This window comes from Cygnus atratus, chromosome 8 (genome assembly GCF_013377495.2).
Source record: "Cygnus atratus isolate AKBS03 ecotype Queensland, Australia chromosome 8, CAtr_DNAZoo_HiC_assembly, whole genome shotgun sequence".
NCBI classification, from domain to species: Eukaryota; Metazoa; Chordata; class Aves; order Anseriformes; family Anatidae; genus Cygnus; species Cygnus atratus.
In genome coordinates, this window is record NC_066369.1 from 22,969,203 (window position 1) to 22,994,931 (window position 25,729).

A 25,729-nucleotide genomic window follows, 5' to 3' on the forward strand; every position below is an offset into this window, starting at 1 on the left:
AAAAACAAGACCAATAAAAACAAGACCAATGGTGAAATCCTGCCCCTGCTGAAGGCAGACTGTCCCCCTCAGTTCGGTGAGACCAGGATTTCTTATTTGATGTGCAACTCCATCCAACCAACTTGCAAACAGTGGACAACCATGCGAATACTTTCCGATCCAAAATGTTTGTGTACAAGCTGAACTTCAAACAGACAGTGAAATAGCTTAGGCCACAACTGAGTTGTTTGTAAAATCCTTTTTAATCTAATAGAAATGTTTTCATGAATTTTTAAAAAAGATTTCAATGAAAACAGCTTTGGATTCAGACATACCCTTGCCATGTTGTGAACATAAACAGCAGCATTGCACTAGGAACAGGAAGTGACACCGACCAGTCGAGCTTCACTATTTTGTATGAAGCGGAAAAAAAAGCAAACTGCTTTAGTGGAAGATAATTCAAATTATTTTAATTTATTTTTTTTTTTAAAAAAGACAAAACCAAATATGGGCTATCATCTCACCATTGTCTTCCCTCTCCCCTTTTAAAGGAAGAATTTAGCTTCTGCAGTCTGAGCTACAGCAATGTTTGCCAAGTGGAAAAAATACAGTGGGAGAAGCAGCTATTTAACCCCAGTACTATTAGAACCCCAAAGTTGCAAGTCCCTTTAGAGGAAAGCTTTTCTTACATAAGAAAGACAATTAGAATTGGCAAACTGATGCAAAATATTTATTCCAAGTTAGTTATTTTTGATGCAGTAGTTTTTCCCCCTCATACAGACTCAATGTGATAGTCACTTTTTTAAATCTGTAAATAATGTTATCAAAATAATCTTAATCTTTGAAATCTCACAAAAAATTTATATTTTACAATCCACCCTGAATATCAAGGCTGCAAGAAGAAGAACACAAACAATTCCTATATCCAAATATTTTACAGCTGTACCCAAAAAAAGAAAACCACAAACGCCTGGTTAAGTGATGAAGCTCCCCGAGCCGCCAAAAAAAAAATAAAATAAAAAATTCATGTTATTAGCATTAATTTAACATAATTAGAACTTCAATAGCCATTTTGTCATTGACAATGATTGTTTTAGCACATTGTTACCGCACGACATTATGTAATGCAGGCGGCACTGTTAGAAGCTTGTTGTTGCAAAGATCAGTCAGTCACTGGTATCCTGCTTACAAGACTGAACTTGTGCACTGCCCCACAAGGGATTTTTGTCAAAATTTTGCTAGCTGCACAGACTTCTATAAGCATTAGGGCAAAACCAAAAGAAAAAGCTAAAGAAGCCAATTTCTCTCTTCTTTGGGATACAATTATTTCCCTTGTGCATGAAGTATCAACAACAGAAGAAAAAACTGAACAGACTGGAGACAGAATAAACTCTGTTTAGTTTATACAACCCCAAACACATGTTGAACTATGAACTGAGTTTATTGGGTTGATTTTATTTATTTCAATTTTCTTGTGCCCAGTCTCAGGCATCGTCATCTGAAGTTTCACTGCTACTAGTTTCTGTGTCTGAGTCCTCAATCTTTGTCTTAAAAGTGCTTCTCCAGTGGAACAACAGGCTGGAGCCGCGGCCCTGAAGAAATCCATTCTTCCCAAATCCATTTCTTCTTCGCTGTAGGAATGAAAGCAAGTTTTAAAATAAGCACGAGTATGGAGAATAACTGTCCCTAGCCATCTGTGGACATCAGTTATATGTTTAACTGTATATACACATGCTCTGTATGGATAATTTAGAGTCATCAATTGGACTACAATTTCATCAGTTGTCTTCTACACTACAGGAGATGTTTAAGAAGGGAAAGGGTGAAGAACAGTCACAAGTAGTAGGAGTTTGAAACATACCTGCTCTGATTTAATTTGGAACTCTTTGAGCTCATCCTCCGTGAGGGGAAGGTAATTCTCATCATTTTCAGGATATTCCTGCCATCCCATTTCTTTCAATAACCTGATTTGTGGAAAAAGGGCACAGGAATTAAAGCAAGGGAACAAAGGCAAAGGAGAGAACAGTTTGTCCATGAAGCACAAGGTTCAGTATTGCATTACTTCAAATTCACCAGGGAATCTTCCGTATCACAGACCACTTCAACAATGCTTAGTGTTTACCCAACATTCATACTCAATGTCTTTTACAAATATTTAATCACCAGCAGTCCTGTACAATGGGTAAATAACTAGTGTGGCAGAAGGAAAATAAAGCAGAGATTTGAAATTCTACCCAAGGACACTGAAGGAGGATGTGACGCAATCAAACCAGTACCTTAGCTCAGGATCTTCTAAAAGTTACTATCCACTCATACAGATACTCACACACTGCTTAATCACTGAAGCAAGATACAAGCTGAGATACTAAGCAAATACTTTCTTAACTCTCTCCCATGTTTACAGCCTTTAAGGCAGCACAAGAGCATTCCAAGTACAGACAGTAAAAGAAGTGTGAGGGTGTATCTTCATACTCCAGATCATTACATGTAGGACATCCACTTACAAATTAACCAGAATCACGCACTGCCTCACCATGCAGGCAGGTAAATATCTAGGCAGTGTTAACACACAAGGATGTGGCATTAGAGAAGTACGGGAACTTAATTACAGACCACAGCAAAGTCTTGGCTCAGCTGTCAGCGTCTTGTTTTACTTTCAGTAAGACTCCACCCAGCCCAGCACTAGTAATGAAGCCCACACCTCTAGTCCAGCTTTGTGTACTTCCCAGAAATTTTTTTGGAATAGTTTTTCTCCTCACACAGTCCAAGGACTCACCCTCCTTTACTCCAGACACCTTGTTTTTCCATTTCCTCACCTGTGTTCTGCTTCCAATGAGTGAGAGAGGTTTTCCCCCTCCTCTGGCAAAGGAAGAGAAAGGCCATTTTGATGGCAATTCTCTTCCCAATTTTCCTTTGGTTCTGGTGTGCTGTTGCTCTCCATCTAAAGAAAAAAAAGGAAGCAAAGTGTGTACAGACCATGCTGACAGCACAGTTTGAAGTTCAAGCTTCTGCTCTTGGGGGTAAATCAAAGCCTTTTCACCTCAAGTCAGTGCTTTCAACAGAGCCTGGGCTGACAGTGGTTTAAAAGCAACTTCTACCTATCTGTGACAAGACAACACGATATGAATGTCACTTGGTAGACTGCACTTTGATGTAAAGGGAGTACGTGTTGGCATTACACAGCCGTAATCAGTGGCTTCAGAAAGAGAATACCAAGAAAACCCCTCTCTTAAAGATGTCCTTTACATACACATTAAGACACAGACTTCCACATTCAGGGTTCTGGTCCAAGCCTGAGACTCAAGCCGCTATCCTGCAGTTTTTACAAGCACTGAATTCAGCTTTCCTATGAATCCAGTTGACAAGGAAGTTTGAAAGTAAACTAAGACTTTAAAACATGGAATTGTTCAAGCCCTGAGAGAATCCTTGCAAGACTCTAGATTAACTTCTCTATCTTCTCCTTCCCTTCCACCTCATTTATTACTTACCCTTTTGCATTTCATCATGTTACGTATCTCCTTTCACCACAGTGCTGTGCGCTGCCTCTGCTAACATGTGTATCAGACCGATGGAAGTCATTCATTTCCTCCACCACAGCCTGAATTATATACACTGCTTTTTTTCAGTACCCAACTCTTTAAATACATCATGATCATGTATGTATGAGAGAAGGGGGAGGATGGGTGGACAACACGGGACAGGGGTGCAGTGATCTTACATCATCCAGCTTGTCGCATTCTCTGTTCTCTGTTATCTCCCCATTCCTATCATCTTTCAGTGCCTTCAGGAATTCGCTCTTTTTATCGGTGGTGCGGCGCATCAGTTTTGTCAAGCGCGAAGAGCAGATCTCAATGGGAGGGGTGGTGCTGGAAGGACTCTGGACAAAGAAGGAAGAATACAGAGACTTTAAACTGTACTGCTACGAAGATGAGGCCCTCTTCAGGGTCTGTACCTTCAAATGCTCATCAGCTCCTGGACTAGCTCTTAAACCCTTAAGAAATCTAATTTCAAATGCTCATCAAAATACTGAATGGTGTTGTGTACCCACTTCTTCCCTTACCAGCATGTTCCCACCTATCGCTACCAGCTCTAATTTTTTCTTCCTCTAGGTGTCAATTCACGTGGCCACGAATACATTTATTTTGTTCCTTGGCAACGTAACTCTCTTAAGTAATGCTGGAGGCTACAACAGAATATGGAGGCAAAAAACTTTTTGCAGGACTCATCCCACAAAATTAAAAAATCAGGGAGATTAGACTCAGTTCCAATTTGTGTCTTAAGCCATTCTGGCTGCCTCTACCCTGAAATTTAAGCTTTGGGGTGGTAATCTCTTTTCAGGGAGTGGTACATCATTAACCAACTGGATGTGAAACAGGTAGCCACAGCCTTCGTATCCTCTCCTGGTGAGCATGCTGCTGATTCTTGCCTACGAACACTCACAACCCAGATAATTCTGTGCCTAGCCAGTCACAGACAGCCCTTGACCCTGTGGTAAATCTCCTCAGCTGAATTCCTGAACCCAAGGTAACCTCCCACGCTCTTCAACAGTGCTTTACTTTCTTAATTTCCATCTTTGAACCAGGCATAAGGCACAACAGTTTGCACATAAGCAGTGCCTCAGCCATGACGGTACAATTAAAACACTGCTAACCAAGATGAATTTCAATTTAATGTTTCATCATTTTGAGTGGACATGGGAAAAATCTAAAAACATGTTGTGTGAAAGTTCCCAATATCATATACAGATATGGCTACTCTAAGATGAAGAATTCAGCCACTTATATAAATACCTGCCTGACCCAGAATCTTGCATGCAAAGCTATTCTTTTTCCTCTCTTGCTTTGGTTATCTTTTTCTCAATACAAAAGCAGAGTTCAATTTCCTAAAGCATGTAGCTTCCCCTCCTGCCTTTTTTTTAATTTTAAAAAACAGAAAACAAAAAACAAAACTAGGGTGAGAGAATTGCAAATTCAGGCTCTTCAAAATAAACCTCCTTTACAAAGTGTTTTTATCATACCACATAGTGCTCTAAGCAAAGATTAAGGGAACTAAAATGTTTAGCAGAGCAAAAACAGGCAGCAACTGCTGCTTATGCTTCTCATGCCTATTTCACATGAAACAGCGGCGTGCAATAATGCCTGTGAGGCAAGCGTGTGCTGAAAGTAATGCCTTATGGTGAACGCTTCTCAGCTAGCCTTTTCAGATTTTGCCTCATTCAACACTGCCATGCACAAATCAGCAATTGTACAAGGCATAAGTGTCTTAATATTAGGATGAAAAGCTGGCGTAGTACTTAAAAATTAAAGCTTTAAACATGGTAATTAGTTTGACTGTAGGCAACACAAAGTAACCATCAACAAAGGAGACTTAGAACTAGATGTCTCCTGGTAATTTGGAATACTCTGCTAAAACCACTTCAGCTTTTTGATAGAAGTAGCCTTTTTACCAGTACTATACAGAACTGCCATGGTCCTGTGCTTCCATACTGCATGTCCCCAACATATTCAAAGAAAAAAATGTATTCTAAGTGTTCAAAGTTATTCAATGACATTTTTCTACTAAGTTTTGTGGACTTTCAAGCTCCAGAACAGCATTTTGCATACAAGCTAAAAAATGAACCACAGAAATGCTGGCCAAAACACGTTAAGTCCCACTTACTGCTGAAGTGTTAAATTTACATTCAGAAATTTTCTCTACACTTCATACCAAAAGTGGAGGTAAGTCAGCTTTAACTTCAGCAGATCACCTCCTACCAGCGTTAAAAACAGACACCTAGATGAAGACGTAGACATGTTGAATCCCTTCAAAGCTCACTGCTTATATGCTGTTATTCTCCTACAGAAAGTAAGGCAGATCCTTCTCCTCCACTTTCTTTTCCCATATGGGAATCAGTTTACCATACGCTTCACATCTGTTCTTGGTATCTGCACTCCAATAGCACACCAAATCTATGTACGTTTAGCTATGCAACACTAGTCAAATTATTTTTTAATTTCTTTTTTAAATCTGAGGGGGAATCCTAATACATTTGGACAAACACCAATGGCATTGTCTTTACATTCAGGGAAACCACATTTTTCTTTTAGTGTATCAGAGATGTCGCAGGATGTACTAAGAACACACAAGCAAGTCATTATTCAAGAGTACAATGCTAGGTAGCACATGCAGGAAGGACCTTACATTTAAGCTACAGTAGGTGACAGTGATAAAGTTCCCATCATATCCCCAGACCTAATCCCTTACCTCTTTGGGAGATGTAAGGACTGAGCCACTTGCCAGTACCGCTGGTTTGGTTACAGACACTGGACTGGTAAAGGCAGAGTCACGGCTGGAGGAAAGCGAGCCTGGTTTATGTTCATTTCTGTTGGCTTTCCATGGACTTGGCTGTAGTAAAAAGAACACAAAATATACAGAAAACAATAAATGGTAAAGCACTAGAGTGGGTTGCTTGCAAGCAGTAAAACAAACATTGTATTGACTGAAATTGCCTGTTGTATGGATTTTTTTCCTCCCTCTACAAGAACTTTCTCAAAAAGTTTACTCCTAAATCCATTAGTTTTTTCCTGTCATCTTCTGTTTTGCCCAAGCCACACACGATTCTGCTTCACAGGCACCACCCTTTAATAAAACACTGTTAAGAGCTCATGGAGAAAATCTAGTGTTGCTCTTCATCAATTGGAATCACCACCGAGTGATGCAATGCATCTTGGAGCTACACACAGATGGGAAGTAAAAGATCCCAATTAAATTCACATTTCATATGGGAACACTGTGCCACACAGAAAGGGTTTGCATCATCTGACAGGAACTCCTCCCATGCAAGGAAGAAACATCAAGGAATGTTTCTTTCCAGACTGAGGATGCCAATTATTTACTTCCTAGGGCTCTGAAAGTGTCCATCATTGCACTGATTGAGGGGAAAAAAGAAAAACAGGCAGTTCACCCTTCTACTAGGTGCATGAGCACCTACCGTTTTGGTCTGGATACTCTCTGCAGTATCCCTTCAGATACAATGGTGATTTGTTGAAAAGCGAAGGCTTCAAGATAACTTGTTACTCAGTATGTTATTCACGGACCTCTCATCAACGAAGAACAAACATTGAAGTGACAGTCTTTACTAAAAGGATTCTAACAAGAGATTTGTATCAAGTAGCATGAGAAATATACCTGTCAGGGCATTAAGGCACACTGGTCCCTTTGAACCAACAGATTTCTGAAGTAAATTTCAAGTCATAGCAAATTAACTAATGCACAGTGGGATTAAGTTAAATCTGAGAGTAATTAGATTTTCTATTCTGTGAACAATGAAAGCAGAAGTCATTATTTCAGTATGTCCTCTCACATTAATAGGCTTCTACTCCAACTTAATATTGCCTGGTAGTACAATTAGAGTGGAGAATTACTTTGACAAGGACTTTTCCTCTGCATATGCACATGGTTGCACTTGTTTAGGTACCTAACTCTTGTCTGCTAATTGTTATTCTCCCACTGTCCACAAAGTGGCAGTTTATACAAATTTAATGACAGACTATGGTTACTTTCTTAGAGAGACCACGAGATTGAAGCACAACAGTTACAGATGAGAATCAAAAGGAATCGTTTGCAGATTATGCCCTTCATGCATTGCTCAACTGTGAGGAATTATCTTTATCTAAAGAAAGAAACAAAAACGTATTTCATACAGTTTGCCTGTGGCAGCTTTCCAATACTGGTGACATGGTCAAAGGAAGTGTTTTGACCCCCCTATCACGTTACGCACTACAAATTCCACACAACTTTCTGGAGTCTTCAGAAAAATGCATCCTACCATCCCTGCTTCACGTTTGTACCTTTCAAAAAGGCATCATTCATGCACATAGTTTTTCTAAGGGCATGCTGATCTCCCACCTTTCGCTCTATTAATGGTCACCATTCATTAACAAAAGAGCTGCTGATGAGACAGATAATTCTTAATTATTGCAGTCCTCACCGATGAGGAACACCATGCTGCCCCTGTAATCACAGCACCATGTCAATACAAACCTACTTAAAAATGACTAAATATGCATTTATATTACAGTTAACATGACCGTGATCTCTTGGGAGCTCCCACATATTGCAAGTCTATACCTTCTCCACTAGCCCCATAGCTTTTCATGTGTTAACAGTGCTGTCACACCTGAATGAATCCAAGTGTAATCCAGGAGTAGTAACTGGTTCAGTACAGAATATCCTTCACTGAAAGGCAACATAGTCAGCTACCACTACGTATTGCCATAATTCCAGTTTATATATAGACACATAATCTGGAATGCAAGTGAAAACTATGTAAAACAAGATTAAAAAAACCAAAACACAACCAAAACAAACAACCCTGTATTTTGACATAAACCGAACTTCCAATACCACAGTCACAAGGCTGTCTCAAAAAGCCTGATCATATTTTTCAACTTATCTATAAAAATGAGAAGGTTTATTTCAACCGTGAGCACAGATAATATCCTGAGTTATTCTATCTGTGACTATCTTTGGACACAACAGCAGCTAAGACAGAAAAGCCGTATGCACTCCTTTTCACTACAATACTATTTGCTTTGAAGCAGAGAGACAGACAATCTGATGGCTTGGACAAACTGTATCTTTGTCTTTTTGTTTCAAAGAGGAATCAAAACATCCAGGCTAAAAATAGCTAAGACTGTATTACACATATCAACCAAGCCGTACAAACACAAATAAAAGCCACGTTAGGCTCACTGCACAACAGCTCCATCTTATTTAGCTATTCTAACCAAGTACGTACCTAGACTGAAATATTTAATGGGTTGATTCAGTGAACAGAAAACTCTTACTAATAACCCTTTATAATGGGCCAATTTATCCCATATCATCAAGAAAGGGACCAGTTTTCAAAGTAAACTTTTATATTAGCTTATTAGATAATCATTTTAATTAAGGTTTCTCCTGCAGTTGGCAGAATTTGGTCTGAATTAAGAAAAACTTACGAAGTGGAAAGAAGCTCTGAACTTGCATTCTCATAGAAAAAGTTCGGTTAAACTCTCTCACTTTGCTTTTATCTTTGAAGTGTGTAGAACTATTCTACTCCTATCACAGGAGTTTCTGTTGGAATGCAGCAGCCAGCATTAACAATTAACAAAATTTTAGCGAGATTGTTCTTTAAAAAGGTGTGCAAATACTCTTGAATATTTGCATAACTTTTTAAAGAACAGTTTCACTAATAATTTTAACTTCTAAAATACCTGAACTATCAGCACTCTCTTGCAGTGAAAGAAAGCACAAAATCGATTACTTTTCCAGGTTGTCTTTAAGGCTCATAAACTGCAGAATGCTACAATCTAATCTGATCTTAACTTCAATTGTGTTTTAAACACAAACTATTGTAACCCAATAAATATTTTTAAGGTAGTCATGCGAGCAATTCAAGCACATCTCAGTACACACTCTTATTCTCTAGTGTTGCTTATTTTTGTCCAATTAAGATACAGATTTGTCTAATGTATCAGAACACCGCACACTAAGCCAGGCACCAGTATAGCCAGAACAGAGATTAGTTCTCTACATGGACAAAACCAAATGATTTTAAACAGGGGAAAAACGACTGTAGTAATAAACAGGCCTCTATTGTAAAGGCGACTACCCTAGAAACAACTATATTCCAACTCTTATTTAGATGGTTGATTCTGGTACCAAGGGAGAGGCTTTTCCCTCATTCACTAACTTGGTTGGAAACCCCCATACCTTGGAAGGAGGAGCTGCAGGTTTAGGAACCAGATTTTTGTAGACACTTGGGACAATGGTGGTGGCTTTGTTGCCATTTGCCAGGTGAGAAACGGGTGATGTAAATGCAGCTGAGAAGGCAGCAGCAGGATCCTCTTTTGAAACCTTTTTGATGACCAGCATCTTGGTAGGTTGCTTGGCACTAGGGGGGTTTTCTGGAAAAAAAACAAAACAGGAAAGATCCTAAAATACAAATGTTCTGTTCCATAACAGGTTCAGTGCACTGCTCCAGCTTCTCCCCTCTAAACCTTAGAAACTACATGTGTCTAATTCCGAGATTGCTATCAGCTGTTCTTTTGTTTCAGCTTTGAGCAGAAAGATAAGGATGTCAAAGTCCATTTTTTTTCCTCTGTTTAACTACAACAGCTCCCTTGACTCTGAAGGGAAAAACCTACAGTGACATCAGCTAACAGCCTTCCACCATACTACAGAAATCAGGACAGATGAGAGCAGTTCTTTGAGCAACCACGGATCAGTTGTTAATTCACTAACAGAGAAATATTTTGCATAATTTATACGTTAGAAGATGCAGTGTTTTTGCAAAGAACCACAATTAATATTTCTCACCAACACATTTTCAGGAGCAGAGTAATTTAAGTATTAGCATAAACACCTTAAAAATCCACAAATGCCAGTTGTTATTTTTTGAGCAGAACAGCAAGTACCTGACAAACTTGTTCTAGGACCAGATTGCATTCCTTTCACAAGTATTTTTTTGTTTGTTTCTTTCTGGTATTTTTATTATTTACAGTGCTTAACCCCACTGATCTAATTACATTCTAATTAGAGATTAACAAACCTATATTTAGTTGATGGAACTGATAAGTCATTTTCCCTTTTTTTTTTTTTAAGGCTTAGATTCCCATATCATATCACAATCAAAAGCAAACCAGTTCTGAGTTTAAAGCAACTAAATCTAAACCACCGCATATTAACAATTTTGTTGTTTTTCTAATATGAAGATCTCAACTCAGGAACTGATTGTCTAGTTCACTCAAATCTGCTCCGCCCTTCAAGCAATGCCTGCATGAAATTGTAACTGCAGTAAGACACAAAGCAAATGCAGAAAACTGACATTGCTGCCACAAGCATTTTTTTTATGACAAGTACAGGTTTCAAGCAGACAAAAAGGCCAAGAGATTAGTAACAATTGTGGGAGGAAAGCAACAAAAGAGAGGAAGCTGCAACTTCTGCTTAAGTCTGCTTAAGACTTCGAGATCTTCTCTGAGCAAAAAGCTAGCATTTAAAAATTATTTACAGTTAATAATAGTTTCTATATAGGTATTTATAGTTAATAATACTTGCAACTTGCTGCTTCAGCATGAACATTCCATACAGCAGTGTAAACACCTTTACCTACCCCATACTCCAGACGGTGTCCCTAAAGGTTTGTTCTGGCTGTTGTGTCTTCCAGCTTCTGGATTCAAAGATGGCTAGAAAAAAATAAAAAAACAAAAAAAACAATGCAATTGAGCATACTCATTCATAACAAAAAAAGATTCTGTATTAGTGTAACATGCTTCTAGGAAACCACAGTATAGGTAGATTTCTCTGAACATCATCTGAATTAGAACAAGAGAGCGCTCCATCACAAGACATCTAAAAATCTCAAGTTCTTATTCTCCTTGGCTTCTGCTGTATTTCCAACAGAACTATCAGCAAGTTTACAATAGGCCCTTCAGTCTTCTACTATGCAATAAACAGATTCCACAAACTTACACACCCATAAAAGCTTTAGGTATTTGATCGGCAGCTCAAAAAATAAAACAGAATCCACATCATCAGTATATGGAATATCTAGTCTCATTCCCCCCCCCCCCTTTTTTTTTTTTTTACAGTAATTCTACATTAACAGTTCAACCAACAAAAGAACTACACTAGGCTCCTAATATAAAGGAATAATGAAAAAATCAAATCACATATTTATGGATAAAAAAGCTAAATGTAAGTTACGTTAAGTTTCAGAGTCCATTTTTCAGGGCAATACTGCACGCAGGCTCAGTGTTTTCCACAGACCTACCTTTGATTCAGTATCAGAACCCAGTGGAGCAACTCAGTACATGTCCCAAGCTCAAAGCAGAGTACAGAAAATCCAACCATTCAAAGAAAAGTGATCCTGATTAGCTATTCCTCTTCCCCCGTCCCAAATAACTTCAGTTCAAAATAAAGCCATCTTTTTCCTCTTTTTAATGAATTCTTCATATGTTAGTTACTATGACTACCACATAAGTCTCTAATAATGAGTTTCTGAAATAGTAGGCATTCCTGTTCTATACGAGTTCGGAAAAAAATGTTACACCATAGCATGAATTACTGCCTCAGACCCTAGAAATTCCTCTGTTTCAGTGCTTCATTTTTCAGTTACAGGTCAGTTTGATAGCAGTGGTGCTCACACTACAGAACTTAGAACAACAGCCTGTTTTGCAGACCTTTCAGGAAAAGTGTTCCCATTTTGTTGGCCATGAGGCCCTAACAGCTACATGCTTAACCACAGAAAACAGTTTCTCCACTATGGCAAAAGACAATACAAGAGTTATTTAGCAAAGGTTGCTACCAGACATTATAGCTGCATGATATTATCACCTTTAAAAAAAAGTGTGGGGATGGGGGAAGTAATTAGTAATTAGAGAAGACACAGCAATGTAGCTGGGAAAAGGGATTTATAGGCACTAAAAAAAGAGAACAAAGGAGGACCACCTAGAAGAACGATTTAGGCTAAGACAGACTACAGCAGCATGGTCGCAATCATTACAATAGCTTTCTACATTTCAACAGGCTTTTGACCGTCTGTAGAACCAGCTTACAGAAATCCTGAATTACAGTATTCTTGAGAAATCAGATCAACAGTAATCTACATGTAAGCTTAATCACTGCTCTCCAGGTGTTAACCAACCACTGAGGCAGACTACCACTCCCACAGCAGAAGCAGCTGAACAAGAGCATGCAATTACTCCCCACGCACTCCACTGAAAAACCCAGCAGTTTAAATCAAACTGGCTTCTGTAGCAATTTAAGTGGAATCACCAGATTCTGGCCTGAAGCAGCTGTTTTCACTCGTATTTCACTCCAACTCCTAACCTTCCAAACAGAAGTGGCAACATTAAAATGCCATGATAATTTCAGCTTTAAACAGCCTTCCAGAAATAAAAGCTGAGTAAGAGAGCAAAAAGCTGAAGATAATACACACAAGTGTGCACAGTCACCAGAACTCTCAGTACTGGAGACAGCAATGGCTTTAGCACTGAAGATTAAGTCAGAGGAATCACATTAAGTGGAGGGACTGAGTTACCAGTACTTTACAGATAACATCAACTTTATTACAATGGTCAATAACAGCCTGGAGAAAGTGAGAAACAAGATGCACAAAACAAAATGCATCATCTGCTAAGAATAAGATCTTTGTCAAAAGGGAGAAAAAATAACTAAATTGGAAAAAAAGTAGAACTGTTGCTTACATCCTAAAGCATAAATATTAAGAAATGCATGTGGTAAGAATAAAAGCCCTAAGTCTGAGTACAGTTTAGCGAAGTTGTGAAAACTAAAGATGTTCCAGTAAAAATAGAGCCAGGATAAATGAGACTATTGTAACTGACAATACGAGGTAAATCGGAATACTGGAGAAAGAAGAAGGCTGATGAACTGTAGATATCAATGGAAGAAATGGCTGAAGAAATATTGATCCACAGATTTACAGAGATAAGAAAAAAAATTCTGACAAGAAAATACTATTCCAGATGACTCAGGACAGATGATTGCAAAGGTCTGGGCACATGTCATGAAAGCTTGGGGTGGTTATCATGTACACCAGCATGTACCAGAATGCAGAAGAAAGGAACAGCAGTTAGACTGAAGATACACTGAATAGATGTACTTAGGAGCAAAAAAGGCTTTGTAAGCAAAGCCACAAAGGAAATACAGCTACTGTTCTTGTAGCAGATCAAACTGTCACCTTTTAAGTGTCGCCTTTTGAGCACTGAAGATCTGACTTGTGAGGTACAATGCTGTCTTCAGTTAATAATCATTTGGCAAAATATAATAATGTGCCAAAACCCATAATCCAACAAGGTCATCAAGTCTCCAGGACTCTGGGTATCAATTAGCATCCTGCAAGCACTGGAATCATTGTTAAAATCTGTAGTGATCTGAAACATGGAATGGAATGCAACTCTAGATCCTTGCCACCTATCAATCAATGCTAATAAAAATGAGATCTGAAAAGCTACTTCTCACAGCTGCCACTTCTAGTGAGAAGCTACACACTTACAAAGTCTTCTTCCTCAAACTGTAACTGCTCTTTGTCTTCCTTCTTCTCTTCCCTGGCTTCAACAGGCAGCTTTTCTTGAAAGGCGGAACTTTTCCGAGAATGGAAGTTGCCATTCCAGTGGCGATGAACTCCAGTTCCTCCTCCACCACGCTGGTTCACACCATCATGGCCCCGTGAGGGACCATGCCAGCCAGGCTGACTGCCAGAAAGCCCAACATGAGCTCCTTTAGAAACACCAGAATCTACAGAATCATGGCGGAGAAGGGACGGCTGATGCCAGCAGTCTAAACAAAAGGAGATAAGTATGCAAATAAAAAAACGTCAACACTGCATGCAGAATACTGGAAATAACAGGCTGTTTTTCTTGTTACATCAGTGATTACTAAGTAACTATGAGGCCAAACTTAATAAACTGTGTGATTATCTCAAAAAATAAACCAAGCTACACAAGGCATATAAAGCTACCACAGAAACCCCAACAGGCCTGGGCACATGGCATGAGAGAAGAGAATAGCACAAATTTCTTAAAGGACGTTTTGAAAAGGTGCATTTTGGGAAAATGTTTATATTCTGCAGAATTCTTCTTTCCAAAGAATACTCCAGAATGTTTGCTCTCAGAATGCATTCCAATCCATCCTACTCACCTCCTGCAGTTCGGAGGGGCCCGTTATTGAAAAATCCATCAGAAGAGTTGTGTCTCCTACGGCTCACCCCAAAGCGTCCCTCTCCCCGTGGAAGATGCTCTCCATGTTTCTCAAAGGTGGCTGCAGGGGACTGCAGAAAGACAAAGGTTATGTAATAAAACTCTCCTTAGGGCTATCCAGGAGCCTGTGTCCAACAGTGATGTTTTGTCAACTGAAGAAAACCACCCCAAAATCCACATTCCTGTGCTTTCAATACAGCATCCACATCTGCATTGTCTAGCCAGTGACATCAGTCACCTGAACCTAACCTGAATGGCACACAACTCCACATAGCCCACAAAGAATCAGAGAGAACCTAATACAATAATCTCACCAGCACTCCTTGCAAATACATACTTTCTGCAGAGTTCATTTAAGAAATTTTACATTACAGAAGTGCTCATTCACTCACTCCCCCCTGAAGTCAAAAGAACAGACAGCAATGGAAGATCTTATCAGTCTGACTAAAATTCAGAAATACTCAAGCTAGAGCACTTTTGTGCTGAAATGACAAAGATTCTGTAGAAGACATTAATGCTTCTAGGGCTAAAATTCCAGATAATTTATTACTCTTCACTTCCCCTTATTTATAAAAAATGCAGGGGTTCTTTTTAAACCATGCAAACATTCTGAAGTTATTTTTCTCTCATTGTATTTAAGCATAGAAATAAAAGCTGTATTTTTACTGAATATTGTCCATGATCTGATTTGCCACTGAAGTCCTAAAACAGACTTCCTGGGTCAATCTAAGCTTCTTCTGAAAAGGTTTTTAGAAAGAAGGTGCCTTAATTTTGAAGTTGTAAAAAACTAATGAGTATTTCTGAATTTGGAATTAGAGACCAAGGGCTTTATCAATGTACTACACAGCAAAGGCCATATTATTTTCATAAATGAAAACCGAAGAATTATATCCTGAGTTGTAAGTGGCAGCTCAAGACTTGACCCCCAGATTAGGGGACACTTCTTTAATTATTTTCTATTTGGGATTCCATTCAAGTCTCAGCATAAATACACTGAACTACTTTTATGTCTGAATGCAACAGATCTTTCCTCCTCTGAAATAAAAGAGGAATTTGTTGAAACAAAAACAACAAAAATGATTTTTACCTTTATGTTTCCAAAAGCCTTTCTTAAAAACACCAAAAGTTAAAATGAAATATTTGAAGTTCAAAAAAACACTGGGGCAATTTTTTGCCCTTTTAAAACTGTCATAGCTGTAAGAACAAGTGATCTGTATTAGTTACCTTGGTTGACTGTGGTGTTGAGAAGTTAAGCCAGGCAGGAACAAAGTCATGCTGCGCCATTTAGGTCCAGTGTCTCCCTTCAATAAAATGAGGCATCAAACCTCATGGCCAGGATCTGTAAATGAAAAGACCATTCCCTGACTTATCTTTTCCAAACTGAAATAATCATACAAATTAATTCCCAAAGCCTGGTCTATATTATCAGGAGGGGAAAAAGCACTGTAGTTGTTTACACTAACATTATTTTTTCCTGCTTTATTCCTCTGACCAGAACAGGTAGTAACTTAAACATTCCCAGTTAGCTTCCATTTACAATTCCATTCTAAAAACACACCTATGAAATTCATGATAGGACAGGCCTGGAGATGGAAAAAAGAACAGAACAAAAAGCACACATAAGCCATACAATGCACCGAACTAAGACATGCCAGAATTTGGGGTACATTCCTTCACTGCTCTTTGTTTCATAATCTACAAAGGAGCGACCACCGCAGATTTTATTCCAGAGGTTGTAAATTAAATATGACCAAACCAATGATGATATTGAGACACTACGAGCAGATCAGAGACCTGAAAGACAACCATATGCCAGTTCCTGCACCCCTCAACTTAAAGACCACAAGCTGGTTGAAAAACCTGTATCTTAATGCAAGTTCAACTGAAGACCAGCAGATGTCTCACTGAGGAACATGAAACTGAATTGTTCTTTTCAACTTGTCACAGCAATTTCCACTAGTCAAGGCGGTAAGAATTCCATTACTGCTCTGTATAATGGAATTCTGCCTTTTTGTGGAAGATTCTTCAGCTTTCCATTTTGCTTTATTTGTTCATGGCTGAATTAAAGCTGAAAAAGTCAATACTGCATAGGCAAGGAAAAAAAGTACATATGATCACTCACCCAGAGTTTGGCCTCTGCAGTCCAATGTCCTCACTTTCTTCTCTGCTTCACTGAGCTTCTGGTTCCTTTCTTCCCCAGTATACCGTCAGGCCAGCCTTGAGGCAATAGTGCGTCTCGAAGCAGAGCACGAGAGGCCGCACTTCGTGCCAACTGTGCCCTTCACCCCCTCAGCTGCTCATTTTAACCTCTTTTTGCACTCTCACTACAAAAAAATACCTAAGAAGGTAATTTGTATTTAAAAAAAGCCACGACCACGTTCACCTCATTAAATATCCTCTAGTCGTGGTACTACAGAAGTCAGCTTTTACATTAGAAAAAGGTTTGCCAGGTCTGTATGACAACATTCAGAACCACACCATCATTAATACTGAACAGATACACCCAACTCTGCTGGATAGTTCATGGTCTGCAGATCAATCTGAACACTCTACAAAAAGGACCACGTTATAGAAAAATGTTTGCCCCAAATGCTGAGATCTAAACAAGAAGCATCTGATCAAGTGCTCCTAAAAGATAATCTTCATTTTTCTCAGATAAATTTTCTAAAAAAAAAAAAGGTATATATATTTTTTTTTTGAAAAATGAATGTCAGGATATACTCTGGACTTCACGTAGCTTGGTTAATGCTCCACAGAACTAAGCACTACTTGATGTAAAGCTCAAAAGCAGGCACAAATGTTTATATCCCCGTTTTTCACCATTTACATGCTGAAACATAGGTCACAAGAACTGAAAAATGCCAGGTGTAAAAATAATCTCTTCTACTCTATTTTTTTGTAGACTGGGTACTGCTTTTAAAAGGAAACAAATTATTCCACAACAGCTTCTTGTTCTACAGTGGGAAGTTCACTTCTGGGTCATAGTCCTCTTCCATCAAAGAGGTAAGACAGGAACTGTAGTCACTATAAAAAAAAACACAACAAAACACCATCAATACAAGTAACAGAAACATGACAAAGTGTGATGAGAGAAAAACAGAAGGAGGAACAGAGCAGCTGTAGTGCTAGTGTAAAAGCTATTTGATCTCCAATCACAACCCAAACTGAAATCATCTAGCCATATAAAACTAAATCACCTAAAAGGTAAATCCCTTTACCCATACTCTTTGTCTTGGATGCCTCAAGAGGACACAAGTGCTAAGACAGGATAGAAAACCTTGGTCCAATCTCAAAGTCAGTCTCACAAACTATCAATTTATTTAATAAAATCCCTTTTATAACAGTGCCTTGCCAGAAAGTCTAAAGAAGCAAAACCAACATCTGTGAGAACTGTGAAGAATGGATGTATTGGCTAAGACTAGAGATCCATCTGGCCTCTTTCTAAATAGCAGAAGGAATGGATACTCAGGTCCAACTCATCCTCTCCATGTCACACACAGCATTATGTCCAGTCATTCTTCTTCCAAAGCCGAAAAGCTAGCCTGCTCTTGCTCCCTTGAACAGATGCTATTCCGTAATCTAACTAATCCTTGTCATCTTTCTCCACATCTTTGAACTCAACCCTTTTGCGATGGTAGGCAAGGTTCAAGATATGGACAGACTGCAAATTTCTAACAGAACACATCAAAACACTAAAGCTTTTTTCCCTTCTTATTAATCTTAACACTGCTTAATCACAACTGAGCAATAATATGACACTTGTACAGAGGAGTCCCACAACAATCCCAGTATTGCCCCTAAGTAAAATATATATATATTTTTAATTATTTATTAAAGCCCTGCCTTTGGTTTCCTGTTGTCAAAACCGAGGCGCATGTTCACCATCTCCCGCTCCTCTGCCACCAAGGCTGACACCGCAGTCATTCTGAAATCTTGTGTACAAGTTCCTTTAATATTTTTTACTGAATGCTACATGGCACTAGCAATTTTTTACTATTGATTATTCTGAATCTCTAAACATCAGTTTGAGGCAATCCAACTTCTTTGTAAGGTGAGCCTCCAGACTGGGAAATTCCCTGAGTTGCTCCATCGAAAATATCACCACCAACAAAAAATGCTTTTTCCTGCTGTGGTCTCTTGATCCTCCAACCATCTTATCAAACCCAGCCAACTCTGATAGGTTTACTGCTCCTGAAACATCTGAGAGGTTCTATTGCTGTTTTTATGCCATCAGACATTTCTCAGGATCCCTTCAGGCATGCCTTATATGCCTTTATGTTTCATTTGTCAGAGCTTGTTTTCCTTGTTTGGATGTGGTTCCGTTCTTTGAACAATTTTGGTTTTCCTTGCACTCGTTATGCCACTCTTTACTCTGCTAAGCATGCTTTTTTTTTGGTGCAAGTTTAAGACTGGTTTGATAGAAGCTCAAAATAAACATACACAGGTGATACTGTAAGAATCATCACCTTTTTATCCTCACCCTATCATTTTTTCTTTCTGGAAATAGATGTTACTGTTGTGTAGGAGAGTTTGGAGAAGGGAAAGATTTTGACACTTAAGATGTGAGCCATGATCACGTTTCTGGAAGCAGAATGGAAACAAGAAGCCTCACAACCCCTACAGAGTACCAGCAGAGATGAAGAAAGAACAGATTATGTGTGGCCACACGCAACGCTGACCTGGAAGCTTTCTGAACATCGCATCTAATACCACGAGCTAGTAAGTGTCACAACACTGCCAACAACAGAAGTGCTAACCTCTCAGGACATTACATTAATGGGTCATTTTTCAGTGCGTATGCGGATGTGTGAAACACCTGCTGCAGACAAAACAATTCTCCTACCACGCTGAACTCAACACAGGTACAGAGCTCCTTCAGATGTGACCTTCTGAGGCTGCTACCAAACATTTCAGTAGTAAGCAGAAGAAAAGAGGGACACGGGCAATGCAGAGTTGGATGTATTTAAATAAGATTAATCACTTCGCCCTCTGAATAAATATGCTTTTCAGAACAAACTGCAGAGCAATTAAGCTCTGTCAAACTACTGACAGAGGAAAGTTGTATCATTAAGATGTTGATTTAATGAACCTCAGGAATGATTCACACTGAACTGAAAGACGGGACCAAAACAGAGCAAAACTCACACAGAACCGTCTCCTGCATTTAAAGGTACCTAAATAAATGAACACCACAGAATTGCAATTTTGAAGTAAGAAGTAGGTCAAAATACACAACAAAAATAAAACCACCATACAAGTACAATACCCAGGTTCCCCTTCACAAAAAGGTTTCCATTGCTTTTCAGAAATGGAAAAGGAAAGCCTATCAGCACTTAGCAAAACTTATGTTTTTATATCTCAGCACAGTCAAACCCACGGTGAAACTCCAATGCAAAATTCCCACCACCAATGTAGAAGATTCAGGCCTCTTAACCTGCTATTTTGATATCCTTGGGATTATCAGTGACCAGGGCAGTTCATTAAGGAGCAACATCTCAACAAGCACGTAGACAGCCTGGCGCAACTTGTAGACACGGTACTTCGGGCTGCTGTCTACATTTACAAACCTCATGCTCATGTTCCCACCGACAAGCACTGCTCAATCAGAAAACTTGACACTTGCTAAAGGAATAACCTCCACATCTTCTCAAACCTTTTATCAAGTGTTTTGATACTTCTATACTTTAGATATAACTTTTACTCTGAAACGATCTCACTTGTGGATGTTGCAGTTACTGGGAGGCTTAAGAAAATCTGCATAGAAGTTGCTGCAGATTAAAGCAAGATGCTTAATCTCCACCCATTTCTCTTCAAGTAGCACACAGAAGACATGCTTCAGATAGAAACTTCAAGGTTGTGTCTTGAGCCCTTCCAAAATTGTATTTTCTGGCATAAGCAACATCCTGACAGCTGTATGCCAATAACAGCCTGTAGATGGCTCCTTATTCCAACTAACTGCTCGTCACTCATCTTCCTTTACATGTAATATCACTAAAAGAATAAGGTATATGACATTAAAACGCAATGTTTTCTTTTTGTTAAAACAAAAACTTGCTGTAAATACTACTCTTGAAACATTTTCGTCTCTAGGACTAGCCCATATGCTAGATTTCACAGCCTCCTCACCCACGCTGAACCCTGGCCAACAGACCACTTTTTATAACCTACCATATAACTGACATCAGCTATATCACAAAATAATAATGGGCAAGACCCGAAGTCTATCAATAACATTCTCTGATAGCAACTTACAGTAAATTCTTAAGAAAGAAGTGCAAGGACAAGCATGAATAGCAACAGAGGTTAGAGCATACTTTCTGAGTTCTGCAGAATTTTAAGGCAGTTTGTATTATAGTTAATTATCGGCCAGGGCCAATTTGTTGAATTGCTTTATATTTTAAACACATGTATACATTTTTGTCTCCCAAATGAGATGAGACAGAGTTTCCTTGTACTTTGTGTAAATTTCAGTTTGAGGCGATAAAAACGTCACTCTCAGTTCAACTGGATGCTCTCTTGTGTTATCAAAGTGCCTGACCACAACATTCACTTTTTCACACTTATGAATTTATATATGATATACATACTCATCAAGCCATTTGTATTCCAAGCTAAGTCAGACTACTTGTGGAAACTTTCTGAACATCTCTAATCATCCCCACTAACCTTTACCGTATCTTTTATATACGGGTCACCAAAACCGCATAAAATGTTCAAGATCTAGGATTTATACGCTGGCAAAATTCTGCATTTTTTATCCTTTCTTCCTAATATCTAATATTGTTTCTCTTTTTGATTACACGCAGAATTGAAATGACCTTTGCCAACTATTCAGTAATGAATACAGCAAAGATTCCTCACAGTACGTATGGGTCTGCCTCTCTTTGATCACACACGTGAACACGTGCGTGGAACAAACACAAACTCTGAAGGCTGAGCTCCCAAACCTTCCCATACTGCACTTATGGTTCAGCCAATCTGGTCTTCAATTGCTTCACTATGGAAAACAGCAAGGCCAAAGATCATCCCCGGTAGCCACTCCCAGTTCCAAGCAAAAAAATCAAACAAAGGTGCTCGTCATTGCAAATTTAATCCATTCTTATTCTCTCTTGGTGTTCAATTTTGAATTATTTCTGCAAATACAAAGCAGAAAATGAGAATATCACTAAATGAGACACTTTATAAAGCCATACCTTTTTTCAGAACAATTAAACCTGCTGTAATAAGCTTTAGTGAAGAAAAAAGGTTGTCTATCAACCACTCCAAAATATTCTTTCATTGATCATAAGTCAGAAATTTCTGACAAGTAATATAAGAACATAAAATATTTAACTCTGTATTAGCACTTGGCTTCTGCTTGCTAAGTTTTAATTAATCTTTTTAAAAACCATTTAAGTGATCTATTTTCACTTGTTGCGTTTAAAGTGTTTCATCTGTTTTTTTCATAACATCTTCTCCTGCTTTTGTTGCTATAAAACTACTACCACTGTAGTCCAAAATCAGTGAACGTTATCAGATGCTTTTTATATAACAAAATTTCACTGTGTATTTGTCTAAATAAATATTAGAAGCTTAACATGAAAATGGAAGGAACATACAGGCATACTCAATTTAAAAGCGACACAGATTACGGTAAGGAAACACACATCAAGGTCAAAAACTTCCTCTAATACACCATTCATAAAGTGTTCTTGCTGTGTTACTGTTCATTATAGATGTCCAGTTGTTTTAATCCTTCTGTTAACTTTCACTTCACTCCTAACACGGGTGTGACCAGAGTTAATCTGGATACCAGAGAGTTTCTGAAGCTTTGATTCTCAAGCTGAGCCTTCCATATATACCTGGCAGCATGAACCAAGGAGGTTACGCCACGACCTATACCAACCAGAACGTAAGACAGAAGGAACAAGCTAATCGGAAATGGATGATGTTCCTAAAACCCAAAGAAAATGCACAAATCAGCCTGATCAGCAGCGTTGTTGTTCCTATTACTTCTGCTTCCATGTGTGCCTTGGCCCACAAAATAATTGCCCGCTGGGAAGCAAGAGCAGCCCCAAGTGGCTGGACAGACACGAGGCGTCCTGCTGCACCGTACCATCCTAGTGCGCACCCTCTGAACAGGGATGCCCTGAATCAGTGCTTCGAACCTTTGCTCACACTAAATGTTTCAGCACACATTTCCAAAACAGACAAGTTTGATTGGATGTTTTTTCTGCCTCCGTGTTCCCTGCGAACCTCCTCTGGTCCCCCTTCAATGCTGCTATCTACAAAGAATCCTATTAATTACAGCCCCTAATTCCATTTCTCCTCTCTTGCAGCAGCAAATCAAAGCCTTGGAGCCTCTGCTGAAAAACAGGGTAAAATTAAACGTTTACCCTTCATTATACATTTATCAATCCAGCAAACAGCACTACAGAAGGTCAGACAGGATCTGTCAATCCCTGCCACAATTCCTGTTCACTTTGCTGCATTTCTATGTATTTCTCTAACTAGAACATGTTTACTTAAAAGTAAAGATTTGTTTTTCTAACTGGCCATCTTTATAAACTCAACTGGGGTTTCAGCAATATTCCTAAAGATCAGATGTCAGCTGGGTTGCAAAAGCATTCAGAAAAATTAGTGAACAATTTAATGGGCGCATAAGGCAGAACAGAATTTACTTCCCTCATCACTTTTCTTTCTGTGCAGCTCTTTTCGTTTTTAAATCAAGCAGATATGCCTGAACACACACAACAGAGCTTTCTACTTTGCTGTTCTGCAGAGTGGAGTGTCATTTAACAGGTGTATGCTAGTTCATGGCAAAGAATTAATTCCCTATGTTTTCACCAGAATATGACAGGTCTTGATTCATGCAGTACATGCACAGAAAGAGCGAGTCACAGCCTGCAGCCCAACCTAGGAGGAGTCCAAAGCATGCTTCTGATTTCCTTAAGCATATCAAAAAAACATGACATTTCATTATCCTGTTCCCCCCACAAAAAAATACAAACAAAACCAAACCAAAAAACCAACCCCAGAACACGGCTTGGTATTATGAGAAACATTTTATTTAATAGGATAATCATATTTGTGCACATAGCCCTTTTAGAATAACGTGATTAAAAATCTTGATTCAACCTCGCATATATTATTAGGCCTTCCTATAAAAGACAACTGCAGCATTACCAGTTCAATAGTTGTCATAACAACTGTTGAGCTGAGTCTTCTCAAGTTGAGATCATTTATCTGCAGATAATGGCAGGTTCACCTACATAAAGTATCTGCAAAACAAACTTTCTTTCATTTTGCTCTCAGTATCCATTAATACACTTGTCTAGACACACCTTCAGTCTGTCTCACTACTGAAATCCGGCTGTGTTTTCAGAGGACAAATGTGGATGTTCCAGAAGGACACGTACGACAGGTAGTGCTCACAAGCCCGAGGTGGCGTGTGCCAGAGTAACTCTAACACTGATCTGCCCCTGCTACTTGTCCCTATTCTATCATAGCTAGACCCCCAACAGGTTACTCAAATACAAATGACAGTTGTATTAATTAAAAATACTGTGAAAAGTGTTGTTTGAATTGCATCTGGCTGCTGAAAAAATCTAACATCTAAAAATGCCCAGCACTCAAACTGGATTTTATAGAATTATGGAAGTACGAGCCCATTAAAACACTAAATGATGAATTAAAATGTTAATTCTGTATTGAAGAAATCTTCCTGAGTACACGCAGGCATTAAAGGTTTTTGTGAAAATGATTACTGAAAGATTAACACCTTATTTTTCACGTTAAAGCAAATTAATCCATCCTGCAGAATCATCAAAACTGTTTTGTGTTCTAGAAACAACACTGCAGATGCATACGCTCCCAGATGAAAACACGCCAGAAGCTTGTCCCTGCAAAAGTTTTTGCAGAGTAGCAGGTAAGGGATGGGGGAAAATCATCAACTGTTATGTGTCTGACCACTTCTGCAAATCAGATGGCTAACTTTAGCAAAGTGAAACCAGGTTAAGAAAGGTCCACATGGCCATAGCTATACCCTCAAACTCTGCTGTACTGACAGTCCTCCCCCGGTGCCCTGTGCAGTACTGTTTGACAAACACCCTCTCCATTTACCTGCTTGCTTCCCATTTCTCGAAGGTCACACTGACCAAATCCTACCTCCCTCAAAGTTACACACATCCAACCACATACCTTGTAAAGCCTTTAACGACCTGGTCTTGTGAATACTTACAGATATTTTAGAACACAGTGAGGTCTGGCGAAAGGAGATGTTTTCTTTCTTTCTTCACAACAACCCAAGACACAAGGACATACAGGAGTACCACAACCAAATCACAGAGAAAAAGAGATTTCTAGGACAGAGCTTGCAAGCTCAGCTGTGAAAGCAAGTTATATTTTGCACAAAAGCCCAACACACATTTTGGAAAAGCTGGCTTCTGGGGAACCTTGACAATAGCCTGTGTAAGATAAGGCTCAGACCCTCAGTGAGCAAGTGTGAACTTGCAGCTTGGCGTTTGCAACTGAATCATTCCGGTGGGTTTTGAAGAGTTTACTCCGAGCACAAAGATAGCGCTATGTTAAACATGCGAGAACTAGAAGATTCAACATCTTGTAAGCACAGAATGGTAGAGCACAGGACTGTCTAGATACCGTGCCTACAAACAGTTACTCCTGGAGCTTTGATACCATACAGCCACTGACAATAGCATCATCCCTTACAGACCTCTCCTGTGCCACTTCAGTCTACTGCCTTCCAATGCCCCCTTAGCAGTCCGTGGTAGTTTGTTAGAGAACTGTAGTATTCACTTCAAATACTAAGACCTGCTCACTGCTGTCCCCTACTGCAAGGAACAGGATGCCAGGTATTGCATACACCTCTATTAAGCAAGCGTATACATTGGCACTACTGATAAGAAATAACGCCCCGCCCCCCTTAATTTAAAGGGCATTAAATAGTGTTTAAATGTGAACAATGTTCTGAACTTTCCAGCAGTTTTAGCACTTTGTGAAGTGAGGTATTT

The 25,729-nt window shown here is 39.0% G+C and overlaps 1 protein-coding gene across 6 annotated transcripts in view; it reads right to left on the reverse strand.

Annotated features, from left to right (window-relative positions):
• Nucleotides 1–227: 227 nt before the first annotated feature.
• Nucleotides 228–25,729, reverse strand: part of GPBP1L1 (GC-rich promoter binding protein 1 like 1) — a 33,694-nt gene continuing 8,192 nt past the window's right edge. For 5 of the 6 annotated variants that reach the window (XM_035537868.2, XM_035537867.2, XM_050712362.1 and 2 more), the window contains 11 exons: nucleotides 16,843–17,744; nucleotides 15,945–16,059; nucleotides 14,662–14,791; nucleotides 14,018–14,301; nucleotides 11,114–11,186; nucleotides 9,715–9,908; nucleotides 6,223–6,363; nucleotides 3,698–3,856; nucleotides 2,796–2,920; nucleotides 1,841–1,943; nucleotides 228–1,610 (listed from right to left, as the gene is read on the reverse strand). In XM_035537868.2, coding sequence (XP_035393761.1) covers nucleotides 1,464–1,610; nucleotides 1,841–1,943; nucleotides 2,796–2,920; nucleotides 3,698–3,856; nucleotides 6,223–6,363; nucleotides 9,715–9,908; nucleotides 11,114–11,186; nucleotides 14,018–14,301; nucleotides 14,662–14,791; nucleotides 15,945–16,004 — 1,416 coding nt within the window. In that variant the 5' untranslated portion in view covers nucleotides 16,005–16,059; nucleotides 16,843–17,744 and the 3' untranslated portion in view covers nucleotides 228–1,463. Of the gene's footprint in view, nucleotides 1,611–1,840; nucleotides 1,944–2,795; nucleotides 2,921–3,697; nucleotides 3,857–6,222; nucleotides 6,364–9,714; nucleotides 9,909–11,113; nucleotides 11,187–14,017; nucleotides 14,302–14,661; nucleotides 14,792–15,944; nucleotides 17,745–25,729 lie in introns of all 6 variants that reach the window. The other variant, XM_050712361.1, reaches the window with a different exon arrangement.